Genomic DNA, 25,386 nt, shown 5'->3' with positions numbered 1-25,386 from the left:
CAAAACAAAACAATGAGCAAAATTCAAGCTAGGAAAATGAGCCAGGCATGTAAACAGCATGGTGCAAAATGATAAAGGTATCATGCTACAAGGGAAATGGAACTCAAAACCAACACAAATTTAGGCTTGCAATATAGAAGGTCTTCAAAGAGAGTTAGCAAATATATAGCACAGCCAAGCTCCACATTCTGCAAAACACAGCGGAGTTACAGCAATGCTGCATGTTTCTTTTTAAATACTATCTTAAGCAACTATTGAGAAAAAGAATCACTCACATTGCTGGCTTGGATCCATATCAGTTGTCAATTTCACATAGTTGGATGGGAAGAGACCCACGTGCCCATTCACTTCTCCTTTCCACCAATCAGGGTCTTCTTTATTAAGGACATTAATGATCTGGCCTTTGTTGAATGCTAGTTCATCATCGTTTTGTGCAATGTAGTCATACATACCAATCACTTGGCACACTGCAAAACAATACACAATTAGTAAGGGTAGAGATTTTTATGAAGGAAAAAAATATATATACAAGGGATAAGTCAATGCCTAAATCACTCACAGCCTAAACCTCATAATATAACTTGCAAATAAATCAGCAGTCTCCAGGTACATTCAGAACTCTTGCTTCCCAAAGATGTGGTATGAAACTCATGGTAGGCTGGTTCTGTACGATTACAGCCCAGACCAAGTGTTAATAGCATTGGCTGGGTGAAATCTTAATTACATAAAACTTCCTAACATTTCTTTACCCTTTTATATTTCATATTTTCAAAAACACTTCATTTTTTTAAAAAAAATGGTGAGATGGACACGTATATGAACATACTATATATATTTATGTATTTATTTGATTTCTAATGCTGCTTACCTGACATACAACTGTAGGTACTTTACAAGAGCATTAAAAACAGTAACATAAAAAACCCCACAATATAAATATCGTGCTGGGGACAAAGGCTCTAGATATACACTATTAAATCAGCCTGCTTAGCCTAGTTCCTGAGGGGAGAACTAGGTCTTTGGGTTTCTAAAGGTTATTAGGATTGACTGATCTGGAACTCAGGGAATAGGAGATTATTATTATTATTATTATTTATTAGATTTGTATGCTGCCCCTCTCCGGAGACTCAGAGCGTTCCAGCTGCAGAAACAGAGAAAGCAGCCCCTGGATCTTATGAGTTGACGTTGCTTGATAGATGGGTCCTGGAACATTCCAATTCTGCCAGATCTCGGAAAGGCAGGGGAAAAAATGTGAGAAATGTGGATCTGCAAAAATCCTGTGCCACCACAATACCGGACATAAAAGCCTATTCAGCTCAAGGATGACACCCAGTCCCATTCCGATCAATGGATTAGACATGAGGATGAATATTAGTTTCTACTCAATTCCCTTCACGGCTATATGGTCCTCAGTTTATAAGTACTCACTGTTCTTCACTTTTTACCTCTTTCAGAAGAAATTAGTGGACAAGGCCATTGGAGCTGTGAGTTCCACCATCTGTTTACTGGACCTGTGTCCCTCCTGGTTGGTCTTCGGCCAGCAGGGAGGTGACACAGAGCTGGGTCTAGGAGATTGTCAATGCTTCTCTGAGGGGTGGGGGGTCCTTCCCGGCTCCCTACAAGGAGGAGTCTTAGCTTTCTGTATTAAGCCACTTTCTTGAAAGTCAACTTATTTTTACAAAATAGTTAATGAGGCTTGCTGGTAAATACACTGAAGAATCTCTAATGAGCAGAAGAGTGGAAAGAATTCCAGGTAGACAGGACAGAGGAAAAGTGGATTGTTCTATTTTTTAAAAGGATTGGCTTAAAGTCCAACTTCAGAGAATCTGAAGGTTTTTGAGAACTTGACTTTATAGGGAAATGAACAAAACAACCAACCAAAGTGTTTCTGAATGACTGACTGAATATAATTACTTCCCTTGACTGATACTTGTTTAATCAATGCATTATCATCTGAAAAATTCCTTAGGTGGAATACTGCTGTGAAGCATAAAATGTTTGCTTCGGATCACCAAAAGCAGAAATGAGCTGGTTATTTTGATAAAGATGCAAAATTGCCAAAGAGAAATAGCTTGATTGCACAAGATTACTATATACACATCCTTAAAAGAGTGTGTTTAAAGAACGTGGTAAAGTAGACATTTTAACTTTAGGGGATAGATTTTATGAAGAAAATGCTTTGAAGAACTGGGGGGAAATGGTTTGGGGTTTTTTTGCTCTCTAGTAATTTAGACATGTTGGAAGTTTCACTTCTTGATATAATTTAGTACTCCAGAATATGAATCCTTTTGATTTCCATTTTTACAAGTTTAGGTTTGAACTTGAGTTTTAAAAATTTGTTTGAAATTGGTCACTCGCATTTGAAGTGCAGGAAACTGTACCCTAATTCAAAGCCCTTAGGACTATTGTCTGCTTCTTGATATCTGCTTGCATATTTAAACTACGTTCCAAAAAATATTTGAGAAAAAGTTAAATAATGATGGATATTATACAAAAGACACCTTCACTACTCGTATCTATTTTATGTGCAAGTTATACCCAGAAAGGAATACTGAGAGCAATATTTTAGATTTAATAAAATAGTCACCCCCCAAAAACAGTGGGTTTGTAAAAAATAAGCAAGTAACTCACTCAAACAATGCATCTGAAATTTATTTGGCTTTTTAAAAGAAAAATTAATGCAATATTATGAAAACATCATTTGAATTAAAGTTTTCCTAAGAGGGAATTCTGTATATATACATGGGGCTACCTTTGAAAAGTGTTCGGAAACTTCAGATTGTGCAGAATGCAGCTACGAGAGCAGTCATGGGCTTCCCCAGGTATGCCCATGTTACACCAACACTCCGCAGTCTGCATTGGTTGCCGATCAATTTCCGGTCACAATTCAAAGTGTTGGTTATGACCTATAAAGCCCTTCATGGCATCGGACCAGAATATCTCCGAGACCGCCTTCTGCTGCACGAATCCCAGCGACCGATTAGGTCCCACAGAGTCGGCCTTCTCCAGGTCCCGTCAACTAAACAATGCCGGTTGGCGGGCCCCATGGGAAGAGCCTTCTCTGTGACGGCCCCGACTCCCTTGCCTTTCGTAAACTCCTCAAAACCTACCTTTGTTGTCAGGCATGGGGGAATTGAGATATCTCCCCCGGGCCTATATAATTTATGTATGGTATGTTTGTAGGTATGTCTGCTTAAAAATGGTTTTTTTTAAACTATTTTAAATTTTAAATTGTAAATTATTAGATTTATCATGAACTGTTTTATTGTGTTGTGAGCTGCCCCGAGTCTACGGAAAGGGGCAGCATTCAAATCAAATCAAATCAAATCAATCAATAAATAAAATTAGATTGAACAGTATTACTTACCTGAAGGTAATGCTGTTGATTTAGGGGGGTCAGTTGGAGTAATTTTACTAGTACCAGGACTTAAGAGTTTCACATAATTAGCAGGAAACCATCCTATTTGCCGTTTTTTCCCACGAGCCTAATGAGAAAGGAATATCATTTCATTTTCAGCAAATCAAGAATACATACATACTTACCTTACACAATACTAAACACGGTCTGTGTTACTTATGAGCATAGTAAATGAACTTTGAATACTAGTTCTACAATTTATACAGCTTTCATTTATATATATATATATATATGCAAAATTCTAAAGCAACACTAGAAACTTACTTGGAGTTCTCCTTCCCACCAACCCCCAGGATTCTTCTTCCTTATAAGTATTAGCTGACCAGGAGCAAGAGTAAGTTGTTCAGGGCCTGTTGCTGTGTATGAGGCAATGACTTGAGCTATTTCTGTTTATATATTAAAAAAAATATTTTCATTAATCTGAAAGTTATATTTTGACTTCAATTAGCCACAAATCTATTTACTACCAATTATGCCAAGAGACAGCCCATTTTATATCATCAATATATATTCATTGTAACACACACACACACCCTTTCATAACATAACATTGGGGAAAATAGAACAATTATGTAAGAAAATACAAGCCATGCAGTCATTTTTATCTCTCATGAGTTGCTCCAAAGGCCACTCCAGGCATTCATGGTCTGTACCCTGGCATGGGCATGTATATACAATATGCAAATCTATTATACAGGAAATAATTACTTTCTCCAACAGCACTAAACCAAAACAATCCATTGCCTCTTTGCTTGTTATCAGCAGAATGGCAATGATACTGACTTCCTTTTCCTAGGACAAAAGAGGGAGCTGCAGGATTTCCTAGTAGTTGCAAAAGGAGGAAAAAAAAATCTGACTTCCCATTGTTTCCATTGTCAGTGATGGTAGAAATATATTGATCCTAACTCATTTTACTTTGTTTAGGCACGATAGGATAGATTTTATTTATTTATTGGATTTGTATGCTGCCCCTCTCCGTAGACTATATTCTTCTGGATGTTGCACAAAGCCTGCAGGTTGCCTACAATGGCTTATGGCAGTGATGGCGAACCTATGACACGAGTGCCACAGGTGGCACGCGGAGCCATATCTGCTGGCACACGAGCCATTGCCGTAGCTCAGCTCCAACATGCATGTGTGTTTCCGGCCAGCTGATTTTTTACCCTCCCCCCAGCTCCAGGGAAGCCTTTGGAGCTTGGGCAGGGTGAAATATGACCCTACTGGGCCTATCAGAAGTTGGGAAACAGGAAGTTTCTGGTCTCCAGAGGGCCTCCAGGGGGTGGGGGAAGCAGTTTTTGTCCTCCCCAGGCATTGAATTATGGGTGTGGACACTCGCGCATGTGCGATATTGCACGCACACATGCTCTTTCGGCTGAGGAAAAAAGGTCGCCATCACTGGATTATGGTATTAAGTAATTCCAAGTCTCATTTTTGTGACACCAGAAGTCAATCCCAACTACACTGCAAAAGGATATAAGGGGTCAGGGCATCTGCTGGACCTATGAATTAACTTTACTGAAATATGTGTATTGGTGGTTGTTTTCTTGATCTTGTTTTTTTATTTTGTGTTTTTTCTTATTTTTTGCTGGATTTTTGTATTGTTGTTAGTATCTCACAATCACTTTTATGAGATGGGCACCATATACATTTAATGAATGAAGAAATAAGTTCCTAATTCCCTCGTTAAATTGTGCTAATTTTACCAAAGATGTAGTTTACCAAAGACATAGTACTGTAAATACAATAAGATTGTGAGATTTTTGCTAATGCTAATAAATAAATTGCTTTTATAAAGTACAATATCTAAGTGTATGGGGTAAGAGAGAATACTGTACTGAAGCTTAAGAATCAATCAGAAAATTGCAACTGAATCCTAAACGTACACCTCTCCCCCCAAAATTAATACATTGTAATTCCATATTGATTACTACATTTTATTTTGCAAAGCTCTTGAGTGGGGATTACAAAGTAATTCCTTCCCTTCTTTGCAGTCTGACAGAACAGGGCAGTTAACAAAAATATATATTGCTAACAATGGTAATTTAACTCCACTTTTCCTGGTACATAAATTTGACGGAAAAACTGAGGGACAGAGACAGAATAAAACTTTTTTTCTTATTTAATCTTTATTGTTTTTTTAATTCAAAATTTGGAATATGACATTTCCTAATATTTTATTTTTTAAATGATACATGAAATAGTTAAAATACAAAATAAATTAGTAGGTTTGGAAATTCACCAAAACAAGTAATAGGTTAATTTGAAAAGCTCATCCCTATTATATTTTTAAAAATCTTCAAAAGAAATAAAAAATGATTTTAGATTCAGAAAGAGACTAGTAAAATGATTCATCTATCCACAAAAATGTATTCTGAGACATTTCCATTTTATTTTTTTTCAAATACAGAATAAAAATAGCATCTTATATCCTTTAAAACATTTTGATGTATACATTAATTTGAAAACAGAAGAGTGAGAAATATTTTACAAATGCTACATCATTTTCCTCGGAGTACAGTTTACAGCTTACCAGGTTTCTTGCTTAAACTTCCTGTTTTTCCAGCAGTTCCAGGAACCTTTAAATAATAAGCATAATTTTAAATTCAACAGCTGAATATTTTACAAAACAAAGTTAGGTTAAAAAAGGCTAATCAATTAATTCCTTCCCTACTAAATATAGTAAATAAATTTAGTAAATACTGTATACTAAAACAGTTCAAAAGCCATCTATATTAGACTTGCAAAAAATTTCTGCATCTACATAACAAAATTAATCTGCATCATAAATTTTTTAAAAAGATGAATTCATCACCAGTTCACTTTTACTCAATAGTAAGACAAAGCTGATATTCTTATATTTCTCGGTGGATAACTTTATTTTCCTGCCATCTAAATTTTGGGGGGTTGGCTAAATTGCCCGCCTTTCTATTTGGGCTTTGAAGAGAATAAGTAGAGTCCTTGATCACTCCTCTCTCTGCCAATTTGAGCTCTGCCCTGACAAACTGTAGTCAAGCTCCACGATCATCTAAGAGAGGAAGGATGGGTACTTCAATACTAAAAACAGAGCCATGCTGAAAACAGATTGGAGGGCTTGGTGAGAAATCTTGGTAGCTCCGCACTTGTGGAAACCACTTCTAAATATAATATTGGTTTTGCCATTCCAACTGGCCTTTAGACAGTTTTGAAAACATATCACTTTCAATTGACCTACAAGTTTAATTATTCACTGAAAAATATTTACCTCACATGTCAAAATAATTATTGTATTTTAATATAAAATATTACAATTTCTATATACACTACATTTTAAAATGTAATTAGACATTTGGTATTTATATATGTTACAAAGAAACTTAATTGATGTGTGATTTAAAAACTAAACCAATTAATAAATATATACATATAACCTCAAAATAGAAAATACACCGAGGCATGATGATCAAGATCTAAACACAGTAAGTTTGTATAAGTTGTATGTAAGTATTAGCAATAAAGAATTGTCAATACTGTTATTTAAGAAAAAAAGATGACAAAATCATTCAAAATCACAAAAAGATTACAAATACAGTTACTTAAGAAAAAAAGATGACAAAATCACTTATATTAATTTCAATTGCTTAGTTCAAAGAAAAAGTAACAGTCTATGCATGTTTACCTAAAAGTAAAGCCTGGTCAATTTAAAATGGTTTAAATCACAATTATATACTTTAATATCCTCACAAATATATTTTCATTTTATGCTAAGAAACAGAATACACATACACTATATTAATAATATTTTAAGCATAATTGATCCTCCAGAATACAGTAATTCACCAGAATCTGAAATATTCTTCAGAATTGGGAGAATATTGCCAATGAATAAAAACTACTTTTGATATACCGTATTTTTGGTGTATAAGACACACCTTTTCCCTCCCTAAAAAAAGGCTGATAATTAGGGTGCGTCTTATACTCTGAATGTAGCTTTTTTCCCCCAGCCCTAACTAGCTGCTACAGATCTTCCCATCTTGTAGGCTCTTTCATTGTTTCTCTCTGTGAAGAATGTTTTCCAAGCCCTAAATCTTTGCAGTGTTTTTTTCCATTACCCTAACTTACTCAGAAGAAGTTTCTTTCCAGCCCTAACCAAGTGCTAACAATGTTTTCCCAGCTTTTACTGGCTTGCAAGCTCTTTCATTGTTACTTTCTGAGAAGAAGAATGTTTCCCAAACCCTGTCTTCATAGGGTTTTTTCATTGCTTTACTTGCTCCAAATGTTTCTTTCCAGCCCTAACCAGGTGCTCTTAATGTTCCCAAGCTTTTTCATTCTTACTCTCTACGAAGAATGTTTTCCAAGCCCTAAGTCTTCGCAAGTTTTTTTCCCCATTGGTCTTACTTGCTCCAAATGTTTCGTTCCAGCCAGGTGCTGGTGCTAACAATGTTCCAAAGGTTTTACCCGCTTACAAGCTCTTTCATTATTACTCTCTATAAGGAATGTTTTCCAAACCCTGTCTTGGTAGGTTTTTTCCCATTGCTTTACTTGCTCCAGCCCTAACTAGGTGGTAACAATGTTCCCAGCTCTTACCCGCTTGCAAGCTTTTTTATTGTTACTCTCTATGAAGAAGAATGTTTTCGAAGCCCTAAGTCTTTGCAGTTTTTCTCCATTGCTCTACTTGTTCCGACTGTTTCTTTCCAGGTGCTAATGATGTTCTCAGCTCTTACTGGTTTCAAAGCTCTTTCATTGTTACTGTCTCAGAATAAAGGTTTTTTTAAGACCTTAACCAGGAGAGAAAATAATGTGTTGAAGCTGACCAGACTAAGGACGCTAGCCAGATGAATACCTGGTAAGCAGATTCTTTTCCCTATTTTCCTCCCCAAAAACTAAGGTGCGTCTTATACTCAGGTGCGTTTTATACTCTGAAAAATATGGTAGTTTAGTTCAACATATATTATGTTTCTTCCTTCACCCCATCCTTATTTAATTCAATAGCTTGTAATCATCAATCATACTTGAAAATTTCAGTCACATAGCAAAATTATTTCTAATAAATATACATGAATGAATTTACCTCAGAGTCTTTAAGTCTAACATAGTTAGATGGAAATACTCCAGATTTTTCACCCAGCATTCCTGTCCACCAATCACCATCTTTCTTGGTTACAAGAATTAAATCTCCCTGCTGAAATGTTAAATCTCCTTGTTCAGAGCTCTCATATGTGTACATAGCAATATATTCTAAAAAGTAAAGTGATTTAGAAGTGAGAAAATGCTTATAATTAATTAATTTGCAGATTAATTTCATGCAATGTAACATACACTGATTTCTGATCTCAGATTGCCCCTTAAATAGGATTTTTTGTTGTCACAAATTTACTACAGGAGGGTTTTAGAATAAAAAAAGCTATTTCAGAGGGATTACGTCCCCTGAAAAGCATTTTCTCTTACCATGTGAATATTAAAAAACAGTTATTATTTTTCTCTGTTTAAGTAAAGAAATACTTCTGACACAATGATCCAATGGGGCATAGATTGCCTAGTTTATTTATTAAATTTATATGCCATGCATCTGTCTAAAGCAACAAGGTTTACAGTTAATTGCATGTTTTCTACTTAAATAGTTCTATGCTTTTAATGAAAATTCAAACTAATATCAATTTTCCCTATCAGACAATTATTTCTTGTCATATAAAGCTCAATGGCCCACAAAACACTCTTAATGAAATTCTGGATATTGGCAGCTCCAAATGTTGAGTAATAATTCCTCCTCTGTTAAAGGGAAAAAGTAGAACTTATGGTTTTTGGACTTTAATATTCTTGTCACAGTGTATGAAATGAAGGACTAACCATAATAATACTTCTTGTGTAGAGTACACATCTTAGTTCTCAATGCAAAAGAAAATACGAACTTTGGGGAAAGTTATTATAAAAGGTGTAAGTGGTTTAACTTTTAAAGCTCTAAACATCTTTGAATGGTATGATGGAATGATAAAGAGAAATGGAATGTTAAATACTGCATGGGGGGATAGATGGCTGGGATTAAAAATGAAAGACACAAGTATAGTATGATGGAAGCTTAGCTGGGTAACTATGCATCTGAAAAGAATTGGGGTATTATAGAACACAAGTTCAACAAGGGCCAGAAGTGTAAAACAGCTGATAAAATACAAGTGTTATTTTGGGATGTATTAACAATAATATAAAGTCTCCAACATAGGTCTTATTTTGTATGGCCAGGTCCACTTGGATACTATGTCAAGTTTACATTTATAAAAAAGACATCAGAAAAATGGAGCAAGTTCAAAGAAGGGCTACCAAAATGGGGAAGAAGGGAGACACAATCTGAGGTAATTTGATTCAAAAGATGAGGAAAGATACAATTATAATATTTAGATTTCTAAAGAAGAACAGATTTGTTTTCTATTGCTCTGGAAGAAAGAATCAGAGCCAATGGCTGAAAGTAACAGAAAGTAACTTCAGGGTAGGTATTAGGAGGAATTTCCTGATGATAAAGTTGCCAATTTATAAAATAAATAATGGCATGGGATGGCATGTTTCCTTATATTGGAGGTCTTCAAAAAGACTAAATAGCCATCTGGCCAAAATACTTTAGCTCACCTAAAAGGGGATTCAATTAAAAGACTTCCGACCACAAAAGGAAATTTAAATATAATAGGCAAGCATGAAATAATTTAGACAATAGGATATACAGTGGTACCTCAAGATACGAACCTAATTGGTTCCAGGGGGAGGTTCGTAAGACGAAACATTGTTTCCCATAGGAAACAATGTAAAGTCAATTAATCCGTGCAACAAGACCCCCCCCCCCGCAAAAAAAACGCTGCCGCCCGGCTGTCACCTTTTAAAACAGGGGGGGGGGGCTTCCCAGCAGCCTCCCGAACCGGGAAGTTTGGCAAAATTTTGGGGTTCGGGAGGCTGCTGGGAAGCCCCGCAGCCCGGCTGTCACAACAACCAGGAGGCTTCCGCCTTTGGGTTTTCGGCTCGGGGGGAGCAGGAGGACCTTCCTAACTCCCTCCTCCCAGAGCCGAAAACACAAAGGCGGTCTGCTGCCGCCCACTTGAGCCAGGAGGCATTCAGGGCGTGGAGGAATGGGAAGCTCAAATGCCGGTGGATTCAGCTTTCCATTCCTCCATGCACTTCGCCCTGAATGCTTCCTGGCCGCCTGGCAGAGTGCTCGCAGCCAGCGGGCGGGGACAAAAGGCAGGCCAGCGCCTGGCTCCTGCCTCTCCGGAGCCGCCGACCGAGCAGAGTGATCTTCTGCTGGCCATGGGCGAAGGGCGGGGAAGCCGGCGGCTGTAGCAGCTGGTGCAAGAGGCTTCCCCGCCCTTCGCCCATGGCCAGCAGAAGATCACTCTTGCCCGGCTCCCTGCCCCTCTTCTGCTGGCCACATTGGCTGCAGTGGCAGTGACAGCTACGGCTTCTCATCCTCTTCCTCCTCCACCTCCTGTGGCCACTTTCCCCAAGAAGCCTCCCGTCCACAGAGGAGGCAAGGATACCTTTGTGCTGCTTCAAAGCCCAGGCGGCTCCGAAGAAAAGGGGGCTGCAGCGGCGGGGGCTGCTGCAGCTTATCCTCCTCTTCCTCCTCCTGCGGCCGCCTTCCCCAAGGATCCTCCCGTCTGCAGAGGAAGCAGGGAGAACTTTGTGCCACTTCGGAGTCCGGAGGAGGAAGAGGAGGAGAAGCCGCAGCTGTCACTGCCGCTGCAGCCAATGTTTTTTTCAAAGCCACACCAGGCTCCAAAGCGGCGCAAAGCTCTCCCTGCCTGCTCTGCGGTCGGGAGGCTCCTTGGGGAAGGTGGCCGCAGAGGAGGCAGGGAGAACTTTGTGCCACTTCGGAGCCCGGAGGAGGAAGAGGAGGAGAAACCACAGCCACTGCTGTGGCCACACTTTCCTTCGGAGCCCGGCACAAAGCTAACCCCGCCCCCTGTGCAGCCAGAAGGCTCCTTTGGGAAGGCGGCCGCAGGAGGAGGAGGTGGAGAGGCAGGATAACTTTGCGCCGCTTCGGAGCCCGTTTCTTTCCTGCTGCCACTATCTCCTTGAAGGTTTTCCCGATGAAGCGCTGCGCTGGGCTCCAAAGTGGCGCAAAGCTCTCCCTGCCTCCTCTGCGGTTGGGAGGCTCCTTGGGGAAGGTGGCCGCAGAAGAGGCAGGGAGAACTTTCCCAAGGCCGCCTTCCCCAAGGAGCCTTCTGGCTGCACAGGGGGCGGGGTTAGCTTTGTGCCGGGCTCCGAAGGAAAGTGTGGCCACAGCGGTGGCTGTGGTTTCTCCTCCTCTGGGCTCCGAAGTGGCACAAAGTTCTCCCTGCCTCCTCTGCGGACCTTCCTAACTCCCTCCCCCCCCAGCCAAAATCACAAAGCCAGGCAGCCCCCAGCCGCCAAAGGAGCCTCCTGTGCGCTCGGGTGGCAGCTTCTGCTGGATACGGGCGATGGGTGGGACAGAGGGGCGGGGTTAAGCCTCCTTCGGCGGCTGGGGGCTGCCTGGCTTTGTGTTTTTGGCTGGGGGGGGAGAAGTAGGACCTTCCTAACTCCCTCTCCCCCAGCCAAAATCACAAAGCCAGGCAGCCCCCAGCCACCAAAGGAGCCTCCTGATTCTCCCCGCCCTTCTGTCCCGCTCATTGCCCGTGTCTGGCAGAAGCTGCTGCCCAAGTGCTCTTGGACGGCGGGATGAAAAGTGCTGGGGTGGGGGGATGTCCCGACAGCCCCCCCCCACCCCAGTGCTTCGTCTCCCGCTGGGCAAGAGCGCTCGGGTGGCAGCTTCTGCTGGATACGGGCGATGGGTGGGACAGAGGGGCGGGGTTAAGCCTCCTTTGGCGGCTGGGGGCTGCCTGGCTTTGTGTTTTTGGCTGGGGGGAGAAGTAGGACCTTCCTAACTCCCTCTCCCCCAGCCAAAATCACAAAGCCAGGCAGCCCCCAGCCGCCAAAGGAGCCTCCTGATTCTCCCCGCCGTTCTGTCCCGCTCATTGCCCATGTCTGGCAGAAGCTGCTGCCCGAGTGCTCTTGGACGGCGGGATGAAAAGTGCTGGGGTGGGGGGGTGTCCCAACAGCCCCCCCACCCCAGTGCTTCGCCTCCCGCTGGGCAAGAGCGCTCGGGTGGCAGCTTCTGCTGGATACGGGCGATGGGTGGGACAGAGGGGCGGGGTTAAGCCTCCTTTGGCGGCTGGGGGCTGCCTGGCTTTGTGTTTTTGGCTGGGGGGGAGAAGTAGGACCTTCCTAACTCCCTCCCCCCCCCAGCCAAAATCACAAAGCCAGGCAGCCCCCAGCCGCCAAAGGAGCCTCCTGATTCTCCCCGCCCTTCTGTCCCGCTCATTGCCCGTGTCTGGCAGAAGCTGCTGCCCGAGTGCTCTTGGCCGGCGGGATTCAAAGTGCTGGGGTGGGGGGTGTCCCGACAGACCCCCCACCCCAGTGCTTCGCTTCCCGCTGGGCAAGAGCGCTCGGGTGGCAGCTACTGCTGGATACGGGCGATGGGTGGGACAGAGGGGCGGGGTTAAGCCTCCTTCGGCGGCTGGGGAACTGCCCGACTTTGCCTTTTTGGCTGCAGCGGGTGCTGTGGTGGGGACCTTTGGGTTTTTGGCTGGGGGGGAAGGTGAAGGGGTGGGGTGGCCAGACCTCCTGCCTCCTCCCCCAGCCAAAAACCCAAATGTCTCCGCTGTAGCAGCTGCTGCAAGAGGCTTCCCTGCCCCTCGCCCATGGCCGGCAGAAGATCGCTCTTGCCCGGCTTCCCCGCGAGGCAGCAGGTCAGCATCCTGGGCTGGCGGCGGGCGAGGAAGCCTCTTGCAGCAGCTGCCACAGCCGCTGGCTTCCGCGCCGCTCGCCCGCCACCCGCCCGCCCAGGATGCTGACCTGCTGCTTCGCCGGGAAGCCGGGCGAGAGCAATGTTCTGCCCGCCATGGGCGAGCGGCGTGGGGTTCGGGAGGTTGCTGGGAAGCCTCCCAGCCTGGCTGTGACCTTTTAAAACAGCCGGGCGGCTTCCCAGCAGCTTCCCGAAGCCGAACGCCAAACCCGAACTTCCACGTTCGGGGTTGGAGGCTGCTGAAAAGCCGCGCGGCTGTTTTAAAAGGTGACAGCCGGGCTGGGAGGCTTCCCAGCAACCTCCCGAACCCCGAACCCGGAAGTTCGGCAAAAGTTCGGGGTTCGGGAGGTTGCTGGGAAGCCCCCCAGCCCGGCTGTCACCTTTTAAAACAGCCGGGCGGCTTCCCAGCCGTCTCCCGAAGCCGAACGCCAAACCCGAACTTCCGCGTTCGGCGGCTGCTGGAAAGCCGCGCGGCTGTTTTATAAGGTGACAGCCGGGCTGGGAGGCTTCCCAGCAACCTCCCGAACCCCGAACCTGGAAGTTCGGCAAAAGTTCGGTGTTCGGAGGCTGCTGTGAAGCCCCGCCGCCCGGCTGTCACCTTTTAAAACAGCCAGGGGCTTCCCAGCAGCCTCCCGAACGCTGAACCCGGAAGTTCGGGTTTGGCGTTCGTAACATGAAAAAAGTTCGTAAGAAGAGGCAAATTTTTTCTGAACCCCGGGTTCGTATCTCGAGTTGTTCGTAAGACGAGGGGTTCGTATCTTGAGGTACCACTGTACAAAAAATTAGCATATGACAAAGTAATGTTTCCCAAATGTGTGCTCTCAGATGTGCTAGAATTTTCATCCAAAATGCTATTACTAAACTGTTATGGTTGGCTCTGGGCCAGCTCCTGCCCCAAGGACTGAGGGTGTGGATGTGGCTGAATTTTCGCAGTGTCAGAGGCCAGTGTTACTGCCTTCTTCTGCTGACAGCAAACAGTTGGTATTAGGAGATGAAGAAGAATTGGACTCAGGGGGAGGCAGTGCAATCCCTGGATTCAGATGACGAACCCTTTATTGACGTACGCAGTCGCAGAGCACTGAATAGAAAGGAGCAGCTGCGCAGATATTATCAGAAATAAGAGAATTCACATGTGTTTGGGTGTGGTGCAACTAATTAGGGCTGCTGATAAAAGGACAGCTTGTCGGCTGCTGCGTGTGGAAGATTATCTGTTTGTCTTTGGAGGAAGAGCCTGGCGTTTCAAGAAATCTCTGTTTGTTGGATTTTTCAGGTCTTTGAAACCAAGCCATAGCAAAGCATGTTTGTTTCAACTCCTGGAAGAAAGAGGGCTGTGACGTTCTTCACAGCTGCTAGCTAAATAATTTGGGACTGCTTAAGGGGTTTTACTGCCTACAAGTTTGTTTTGGAAAGAGTGCTCTTTGCAATACAAAAAGGGTGCTTTGTTTCTTTTGAATTTTGTGGAAAAAAACATTGTTTTTGAAGTTTCAAGTGTGTGTGTGTCTGAATTTTTTTACCCTTGAATTTTCGGGAGGCTCATGACATAGAAGCCGGCAGAACACTAAATAATAGAATATCTCTACAAGTAAGAGTCCTATTGAATTTTAAAGAGATGAAGGTAAAGGAAAATCTGGATAGAGCTTGGCTATTTTGTAATCTAAAACATTCACTGTGCACAAAATTTAATGCACAGAATTTAACAAAATTTAAGAGAACACATTTCAAATTTGCTCTCAGGTGCTATTTATAATTTCTTATTATATAACAATTCACTATATTTCCAATTAAAAGTCTAACCTTCTCCTGAAAATGTAGATTTTGAAACTGGCGATGTCCTCTTTAAGTTAGCAGGACTCTCTGAAGATCCAGAATCCATGCTAAGAAAAGAAAAAAGAAAGGAGGATCAATATTTTTTTTGTTTTACACCTCATTCAGTGAGGACAAGTCAAAAAGAATATACAATGCATTGATTTACTATGTGTTAATATATATTGTTATTTCTAGATTATGGACAAATTTTAAATAAATATTTTTATTTATAAATAAATATGGACAATTTTAAATAAATATTTTATTTTAAATAAATAAAATAAAAATGTTACTTTTTCTCTTTAAACAATCTTTACATACACATGTCCATATACATAATTATCCGAATAGCTGTTTTAAATAACCCTTCTATTATTATTATTATTATTATTATTATTACATTTAGCAAAATAAAATAATTACCTTGTTGATTTCCTTATAGGACCTGATATAAGCTTCACATAGGATTTAGGAAACCATCCTTTTTGTCCTTGAACCTCTCCAAACCACCACATATCTTGCTGCTCTAACACAGTGATGATATCGTTCTTGTTAAAATTTAAATGGTTGTCTTTCTTGGCTCGCCAAGGATATAATGCTTGTGCTTGAAGTCCTTCTACTTTTTCACCCTAGTTAGATATTGAAATTAGGTTGAGTTTATTTGATAGAAACATAGAAACATAGAAGACTGACGGCAGAAAAAGACCTCATGGTCCATCTAGTCTGCCCTTATACTATTTCCTGTATTTTATCTTACAATGGATATATGTTTATCCCAGGCATGTTTAAATTCAGTTACTGTGGATTTACCAACCACGTCTGCTGGAAGTTTGTTCCAAGGATCTACTACTCTTTCAGTGAAATAATATTTTCTCACATTGCTTTTGATCTTTCCCCCAACTAACTTCAGATTGTGTCCCCTTGTTCTTGTGTTCACTTTCCTATTAAAAACACTTCCCTCCTGAATCTTATTTAACCCTTTAACATAATTAAATGTTTCGATCATGTCCCCCCTTTTCCTTCTGTCCTCCAGACTATACAGATTGAGTTCATTAAGTCTTTCCTGATACGTTTTATGCTTAAGACCTTCCACCATTCTTGTAGCCCGTCTTTGGACCCGTTCAATTTTGTCAATATCTTTTTGTAGGCGAGGTCTCCAGAACTGAACACAGTATTCCAAATGTGGTCTCACCAGCGCTCTATATAAGGGGATCACAATCTCCCTCTTCCTGCTTGTTATACCACTAGCTATGCAGCCAAGCATCCTACTTGCTTTTCCTACTGCCCGACCACACTGCTCACCCATTTTAAGATTGTCAGAAATCACTACCCCTAAATCCTTCTCTTCTGAAGTTTTTGCTAACACAGAACTGCCAATACAATACTCAGATTGAGGATTCCTTGATATACTGTAATAATCAATAAAATATAAAATGGGCCTGAGAAGGCACAAACTCATAGATTATTGTGAAGTTATTGTGGTATTGTAAAATTTCCAGTGTATTTATTTAGCATTACTGTGGATTCTTCAGTTCAGACAGTATGGCCCCAAGAATTCCTAAATTGTTGTTTTCCTGCCTATTCATGTAAAGTTCTATTATTTATCTAATCCATTAATTGTTTATAAAGCAAGAATACAAGTATGATACAAAGTACCACATAACATGTATGCCCATGTGGTATTTACCTTACTCACAAATATCAACTCACCTGGCCCAAAACAGGAGAAGGAGAGGATCCAGTAACCGTTGCAGGAGTAAAGGCAGATCTTTGCCTTAACTGTCCTGAGCTTGGAACTGTAAGGGAAGGCTGAACTGCCCAAGCATCCCAGTTATCTGTTTCTTGCTTATCACTAGTAGTTGTTGGCCAACTGTATAAAGGGAGATGATGGATATAATCATTACCATAATTAAGAAGTATGTTTTCTCTTCTCCCTAATCATGATAATACTGGATCATTAGTGATTCCTGCATCTTTTTCGTTATTACTGCTACTGCATGATCTTGTTTAGACATAAAATGTTCAGAAGATATATTTACCATGAGGCCTTGGAAGCAGTGGAGGCCTTATGCAACTTGTCAACAGAGTGACAAACAGGGAAAGGAACAATAGCTGCTTGGAATTTCTGAAGGCAATTATGACAATTTCTTTACATGGCTTGAATTTTTTAAAGTCTTCAAATACTTTTCTTTTTGGTATATTTTCTAGTGTTTGTAACTTAAAAACAAAATGTTTAAACTGCTTTCTAAAAAAGATTTGGGAAAAAAAAATTTAAACTCAATTTTACTGTTCTGAACAATTTTCAAACCACTAATATGCCAGAAATTAAGGGCAGATGTGCCCGTGAAATTATTTGTGAAATTGGTATAATTTTTCTTGGTCATTCACTTATAAAATTACCAAAAGGAAGAAAATTTGAAATTCCAATGAAATCATACGTTGAACTGAAGTCTGCCCAGTTGTTGCTAGTAGGGCTTGAATCTGTAGGAACAGGTGGTGCCATAGGTATTGAAGGGGTTTCACGTAATGAAATTTTAGGTACAGATGTCACATCAGTTAGCTGCTTTATGGAACTTGGAATTTCATTTTCCATCATCTTTTCTGCATAGTTTGCAGGAAACCATCCTGTTTTTCCCTTCAGTTCACCTCCAAGCCATCCCGGTTCTCCAGTTTGGCTTTCATCCACCTGTTCAAATGTAATAAATTAATTAAAAGCATAAAATTACAATGGTTTCAATAAATAATATTTTTACCAAATGCAGAATATTTAAGAATTTTAGAGCAATAGTATTATAATTAATGAAATGTAGGTAAATCTGTAGTGACTGAAACAAAAAGCTTTGACAAAGCCTTATAGTAATAGTGCAAGGTATCCAAGAAACCAATCAGAGAGCAATTCCAATTATACCAATTTAGGACAATCTAATCTAAATATAAGAGACATATATAACTGAAGGCAAATAACAGTAAAGTATAAAAAGATAAACTTATATCAAATCTGTATTAATATTTACAGCCTAATTATTTTGCTCTTATACAACTATGCTTCAACAATTATGCTTATTTATTATATATATACAGTACATTGCCATGATCTGAAGGAAACATGGTATTGGGCTGTAGAGCTGAGCTCTGAGCTTAGCAATTTGGTTTCAAACGTTTCATCGCCATTCGAGGAGACATCGTCAGTGAGCTTTGAATTGTGCTTGTCCATCAGAGCACTGGTCTTTAAATACTTTTTTATGTGATGCAAATTAATGTGGATATTGTTTGTTCAACTACTTCTGATTCAAGATCTGATTTCGGATTGTTTGATTGCCTGGCTGTTGTTACTGAGGCATGGTCTTTGTTTTTTAGTTACACCTGTGTGATATAAATTAGTATTGTTCGTTTGGCTACTACTGAGCCATGGTTTGGTTTCAATCTGTTTGAATGGCTGGTTGTTATTGACACGTGGTCTAATTTCTGTGAGCTGATGGGTTGTGATTATTGTTGCATAGTGGGGTATCTGTTTTTTTCATTTAAAATGTTCTCTTTGGGATCATGGTTGATGCAAGTCTTTCATTCTCAGTGATTGGTAGACTGGATTGATATCAATACGTCTGTTTATGGATGGAAAACTAGGCTTCAAGGTATTCCCTTTCTCTCCTTGCTTTCGCTTGGGTGGTCCTGGTTAGATCAAATTTGTGCCCTTCTGAATCTTTGTGGATGGGCGTGAGGGATAGTGGGTCATATCTTTTGATAGCCAGGAAGTGTTCAAGCAATCTGGTTGAACATAGAACATACTTCTTTTCACAGTTGCTGCACTGGATTCAATACATGATGCCTGGTTTGTTTTGTTTCTTTGGTTTGTTTCTGTCTGCCCTTTCGGTTTTGACAGGTTGGTTTGCAGGCCACCTCAGGATCATGTTGACATGGTAATTTTGCTTTGTCATTTCTGAAACATTCTGTACATAGGGAATTGTGATTCGTCTGGTCGTTTTTGTTCTTGTTAAGGTTGTTATATTGCTTTGAATGTATTGTTTGTTAAGTTTCATGGTTATCCATTTTGCAAGTACCCCTCATGTCCATCCAAGAACATTCAGACCACAGGTGTAGCCCAGGCAAAATTAAGGAGAGAAAGAGAATTCCTCAAAGTCTTGTTTTCACCAATAAGTCAATAAACAGATATACAGTGTTCCCTCGATTTTCGCGGGTTTGAACTTTGCGAAAAGTCTATACCAAGGTTTTTCCTGCCCGATGACGTCATATGTCATCGCCAAACATTCATCCACCTTTAATAAATATTTTTTAAATAAACTTTAATAAATAAACATGGTAATAATCTAAATGGTTGCTAAGGGATATGGGAAATCGCAATTTAGGGGTTCAAAGTGTTAAGAGAAGGCTTGTGATACTGTCCATAGCCAAAAATAGTGTATTTACTTCTGCATCTCTACTTTGGGGAAATTCGACTTTCGCGGGCGGTCTCAGAACGCATCCCCCGCGAAAAGTGAGGGAACACTGTATTCACATAGATTGAGTTTACAATCACTAAGAACGAAAGAACTGTAAAACAAAAGAACGAAGATAGCATGTAAAACAAACAGGGACCTCACTACACAACAACATTAAGCAGCTCACAAGAAATCAGACCACATTTCAATAACAATCAGCTGCTCAAACAAACCAAAACCAGACCATGACTCAGCAGAAATCAAACAAACAACACTAATTTCCTTCACACAGATAGTACTTAAAACCAAAGATCATGCCTCAGTAATAATAGCCAGGCAATCCAATAGCCCATACTGTATTAAGTCAGACTATGGACTCAGAACAAACAATATCAGCACTAATTTGCATCATATAAAAAGGTATTTGAAGATCAATGCTCTGACAGATTAGCACAATTCAAAGCACACTGATGATGGCTCCTCGAATGGTGATGAAACATTTGCAACCAAATTACTAAACTGGGAGCTCAAACCAACAGCTCAACTACCAACCCAAACTACTTATATTCAAATACATTTCAACCAGGTAATGCTGTATATTTCATTATTTATTAGATTTATATACTGTATTAAAGTTTAATATACTAAGTTAAAAATACAAAAAAAATTACAACTAATTGCATGTGTCTGGCTCCTTTTTAGAAAGAACATTTGAGCAACATTTTAAATTTTTTAAAAGTTGTAAAAATAAGCATGCCAGAAATATGCAAATAGATGAATGAGCTCAGAGGGATTGTTCAATGTTATATACCAGTAGGTAGTTCCTCATTTAGCAACTACTTTTAGTAACTGTTCAGAGTTATGATAATAATGAAAAAGTTTGCAACCAATCCTTGCATTTACAATTTAAATACTTTTCGCCTGATGAGGTTGCTGCTTTAATTGCCTCAGAATGAGTCAGCATTCTCAAGGCCTTGTGCATTGAGATATTACCTCAGGATATGCTTAATCCTGACAGGTGTGAAATACTGCAAGTGCATCAGATGGTTGAGAAAGAAAAAAAGTGCACTAGAGGAATATCTGAAGGATAATGAAGAAAATGTATTGGAACTAACATATCAGGAAGGCCTATTGAGAGACCAAACTGGCCTAAAGAAAGACCAAATAAAGAATAGTAAAGATATATGGGAAAACAAGTATTACATGTCCAGTATTGTGCATTAAAAAATAGAAGACAAAGCAGATGAAACCAAGACCTGGTAGCATGTAAGACCAGGAAAGTTTAAAAAAGAGGCTGTATAAGACCAAGGTAAGAACAAATATATTCTCAGCTAGAATTGACAAGAAAGCAAGAGAAATGAAAGGCCCCCTCTGCAAAGAAGCTGAAGAACCAATGGATCACCAAGTTAGCTGCTGAAACAAGATTGCACAGATTACTATGGCAATGGTATGAAAAAATAACAAAAATGAAAAATCTGCAAGACGGCATGGACCAGATTATTTACGAGACCGTCTTTTGCCTCACATATCCCAGCGATCGGTTAGGTCGCACAGAATCGGCCTCCTCCGGGCCTACAGGGGAGAGCCTTCTCTGTCGCGGCCCCGCCTCTCTGGAACCAACTCCCCTTGGAGATTCATACTGCCCCCATAATGCCTTTCAACAGGCATTAAAAATACATCTATGCTGGCAGGCCTGGGGATCATGAGCTTTGATTGTATTAATAGTGGGTTTTATATATTTTTAATGTTTTAAATTGTATTTTATTTTACTGTGTTCATTTTTACTATTGTGAGCTGTCCTGAGTTCATGAGAAGTACAGTCTATAAATCTAAACAAACAAACAAACAAACAAATTAAACTAAAATAAATGAATAAATAAAAAATTGCCCGCAGGCATATGAATAAAATAGAGAAAGTAATAGAAAATGAAGAAGCTAAAGTGCTCTGGGGTTTTAGAATTCGACATACACCTGTCACATAACACAACAACTGTTGATAGGAAGAACAAAAAAGTTTGGATAGTGCATGTGGCAGTATCTGGAGACAGCAGAAGAGAAAAGAATAACAAAATACCAAGACTTGCAAATAGATATAGAACAATTGTGGCAAAAGAGAGCAAAGGTAGTACCAATACTAACAGGCACCTTGGGTGCAATTATTAAAATAACTGGGGCACCATTGGTATTGACAAAATTATCATCAGTTACCAAACATAGCTTACTTAGAACAGTTTATATCCAGTAACGATACATTTGATACCATCAACATCTGCCTATCCCCAATCCTTTGGAAGGATTTAATAAGTGGATAAAAATGCAAATACAGCTTGAACATCTGGCTGACTTGTGCGACAAATAACAACAACAACAACAACCTCTCAGAATGTTGTAAAAATGCATGCAGCATTCAGGTTGGATATCCCTATTTTTTTTTAAAAAATCTATTCATGTTCAATCAGTGATACAAATCCTGTGTACTAGTAGTCATATAAACACAGATTTGCAGCCTTGAATATTGTACATTATTTTTTTTTACTAAACTGAACATGAAAGAAAATTGCACACCATCATACCTCACGCTATTCTTTTATTTCAAAAATAAACTAACTTTAGAAAACTTTAAACACAACTTTAAGTATAAATAAACTTAATATGATCATAAAGTTAAGATCTAGCAGCATACCTAAACATCAAATTAAAGTTCATATAAGGTTCAATATTTTAAACTTTATGATGCAGAGAAAAATTGTTTTTAGTACTCCAAAATAAGTACACAGTATTTACATTATACAGTGTTCCCTCGCTTTTTGCGGAGGATGCGTTCTGAGACCGCCCGCAAAAGTCGAATTTCCGCGAAGTAGAGATGCGGAAGTAAATATACTATTTTTGGCTATGAACAGTATCACAAGCCTTCCCTTAACACTTTAAACCCATAAATTGTGATTTTCCATTCCCTTAGCAACATTCAGATTATTACTCACCATGTTTATTTATTAAAGTTTATTTTTAAAAATATTTACTAAAGGCAGATGAAAGTTTGGCGATGACATATGATGTCATCGAGTGGGGAAAACCGTGGTATAGGGGAAAACCCCCGCAAAGTATTTTTTAATTAATATTTTTGAAAAACCGTGGTATAGACTTTCCGTGAAGTTCGAACCCACGAAAATCGAGGGAACACTGTATATGTCAAATAATTAAAATCCTGTCTATGAAAAAAGCTTACGTTCATTCTAAACAAGGACCTTCCCCTGATATTTCCCTCCTTATCCCCATTTATATAGGAACTGTAAAGGCTTCAGGAAGGTTAAATACTTACATCTATAGAAAAAAATAGAATACAAATTTATAAAATATTTTAAAAGCCAACTTTTCTAGATATTTAGAACTCCTTTGTTTAAGGAGTACCAGCCAGCAATTCTTTAAAATAATACGTAGTTTTCCAGTTGCAGTCAGCCATGGCCTAATAACTTCCAAATATCTTTTTGCCTTGAAATCCAAAATATGGCACAGCCTTATTCATCACCGCCCTATAGTCTCTATAACATTTTTATATATTATTACAGAGCCTCATTATTTTCATAACATGTTCCCTCTGTTAAGATGTGAAAAGTATTTGTGATTTTGGGGTAATACTGAACTCTTCTCTTACCATGATGATGTCTCCTGGCTGGATAGTGATTTCATCATGGCTTCGGGATTCAAAAGGATACAGAGCTCGATAATAAACTATTTTTACATCTTCCTGAGTAGAAATAGTTAGTGGGGCCTTTTCTAGAACCACAAAAACAGATATGTTGTTTTTTAATTATATCATGAGAGACAAATTTAATTTACATGCAACAGAATCATTTGTATTCAAATTCTCAATATAATCTAATTTTTTGCAGAAGCAGCATTCAAACATTCATTTAAACAACAATTCACGACATGAAGATAAACTGCAGACTGCAAAACACATTCACAACTTTCTAAATTAGTGGGTTTTTTCTTGATATTACCTTTATTTTATTTAATCAGTATACTGCACGTAGGTCTGTTAGCTATATTTCTGAATGGTATTTTCATTATTTGTACTTACTATTTTAATCAAATAATAAATTAATAAAAACTAATCACAACCATAGTATAAAATTTTCAGATGCTACTACATAAAAAAAGAAGAGGTGCTTGTACCAAGTAAGAGTGTTCACTGAAATGTCTAATTAGGAGGAAAGGTCTTTTATTAATCAATAAATTGAACAATATGCCATTTATATCATGTGCCTAATGATGTCAACATTCAAATGGAACATGTAACAAGTGACTATATTATTAGTCAAATGAAATAAAACAGGGTAAAGTTGTTCCATAGCATGTGAAGTATCTTGTATCGAGGTCTGTTAAGTTGAATTTTCATTGTATATAATTGTGTGCACACAAGCATTAAAGTGTAACATCAAATTATATTTTAAAATAATCAAACTTCATTTAAATAGAAATTTGAGGAAGGGAAAAGCAGCAGCAAAATGCATTTTTTAATTTTTATTTTGGTTGTATCCCTTTTTGAGTGTGCTATTCGTATTTGAGTACTGCACTGAACACATGTTAGTTAAAAAATTGTATTAGCATTGAATTGTATAGTTTTTTAGGGTAAGTACTTTTCATTGAACCCCCCAAAGAAGCTTTCTTTATAAGAAGATAAGCATGCATACAAATAGTTTAAATTAAGGGGGAAATGGAATATCAATAGAAGTTTTAAATCATATTTCTGAAATAGTAATATGAATGCATTCGAATATTGTTCTAGGTTTAGTTTAGAGACATAAATAAACACTGAGGTTTTATTGTGTACTGGGGGGGAAACAAAGATAAATTGTAGCCTGCTTCTATTTTGCTTCCAGTTTAATATACTTGGTTCATATTAATAACTTACTGAAAACAAAATATTATTCATTGCGTCCACATAGGTTCCAAAATGCATCTCAAAATGACTTACAGTAACTTTTAAAAATGCAATCATAAAAATAATAAATATAAAAATATGTTCAATTGCTGGTTGTAAAATGACAAAAACAGAGACAGACTATCCAATCTTCAATCAGCAGAATCTACCACAGCACATGTAGCGAAGAACATAAGATTTTATGAGCATTTAATTAATGAGTATTCCATTATCTTGTACCTGCAGTTGACCAGGGAGCTTGGATAGTTGGTTTTGTTGAATCTTTATGATGATGAAAAAATTTATTCATTTTTTCTTGTACTTCCTGTTTGTTCTTCTCATCATTTTCTTTCTTCTTGTTTAATTCTTCCCATTTTTGTTTTTCTTCGTCTTGATTTTTTCTTGACCGTGAATGTTCTTCTTCCTGTTGTATTCTGTCAAGCCACTGTCTTTCTCTGTCTTGGGTTTTTCTAATTAGTGCAAACATATAAATGATATTTAGAAATATACCACACAAACCATGTCATTGCAGAAATATTTCCTTTCCAGATGCCTCAATGGTTTCAACAATGGCAAAACATCTAATGTATTCCCTTAACTGGAAAAGTTCTTAAAAATTAAGGGAGATATTCAGAGGCATTGGTAGGAGTGGTCTTGGTGGTTCTTTGGCTGGGCTGTTTACTGTTAGCCTGTTTGGGAGGTTTTTGATTGGGGCATTGTTTATTTCTTGATTGTTGGTCCCAAGCATCACTGACAGGGTAAGCCACTAGAACAGTGATGCAAACCTTTTAGACACTACGCTCAAACTGCGAGTGTGCCCAATCTGAAAGGTGCACACATGTGAATGTGTACATGCACAGACATGCGTGTGCATGGACCTGCGCGCACACACACAGCAGAGACCCGAAGACCAGCTGGCCAGCAGGGCATCCCAACACTGGCAGCATGGCAAGAGGTAAGATCTTTTTCTTTCGTGAGCTTCTGTTTCGTCATTTGCAGGGAAACAGAAGCTCATGAAAGA

At 39.4% G+C, this 25,386-nt stretch overlaps 1 protein-coding gene across 6 annotated transcripts in view; it reads right to left on the bottom strand.

The window, feature by feature from the left end:
* Window positions 1–25,386, bottom strand: part of ITSN1 (intersectin 1) — a 135,711-nt gene that overhangs the window by 42,249 nt on the left and 68,076 nt on the right. For all 6 annotated transcript variants that reach the window (XM_070750374.1, XM_070750373.1, XM_070750378.1 and 3 more), the window contains exons 19-29: window positions 24,606–24,835; window positions 23,094–23,215; window positions 17,444–17,691; window positions 16,716–16,875; window positions 15,429–15,634; window positions 14,994–15,073; window positions 8,466–8,632; window positions 5,949–5,994; window positions 3,683–3,804; window positions 3,368–3,485; window positions 276–467 (exon numbers count right to left, since the gene is read on the bottom strand). In XM_070750374.1, coding sequence (XP_070606475.1) covers window positions 276–467; window positions 3,368–3,485; window positions 3,683–3,804; window positions 5,949–5,994; window positions 8,466–8,632; window positions 14,994–15,073; window positions 15,429–15,634; window positions 16,716–16,875; window positions 17,444–17,691; window positions 23,094–23,215; window positions 24,606–24,835 — 1,691 coding nt within the window. The remainder of the gene's footprint in view (window positions 1–275; window positions 468–3,367; window positions 3,486–3,682; window positions 3,805–5,948; window positions 5,995–8,465; window positions 8,633–14,993; window positions 15,074–15,428; window positions 15,635–16,715; window positions 16,876–17,443; window positions 17,692–23,093; window positions 23,216–24,605; window positions 24,836–25,386) is intronic.

This window comes from Erythrolamprus reginae, chromosome 4, assembly GCF_031021105.1.
Source record: "Erythrolamprus reginae isolate rEryReg1 chromosome 4, rEryReg1.hap1, whole genome shotgun sequence".
Lineage (NCBI taxonomy): Eukaryota > Metazoa > Chordata > Lepidosauria > Squamata > Dipsadidae > Erythrolamprus > Erythrolamprus reginae.
The sequence above is the reverse complement of the archived record's forward strand: the minus strand, read 5'-3'. Positions and strand labels throughout refer to the sequence as shown.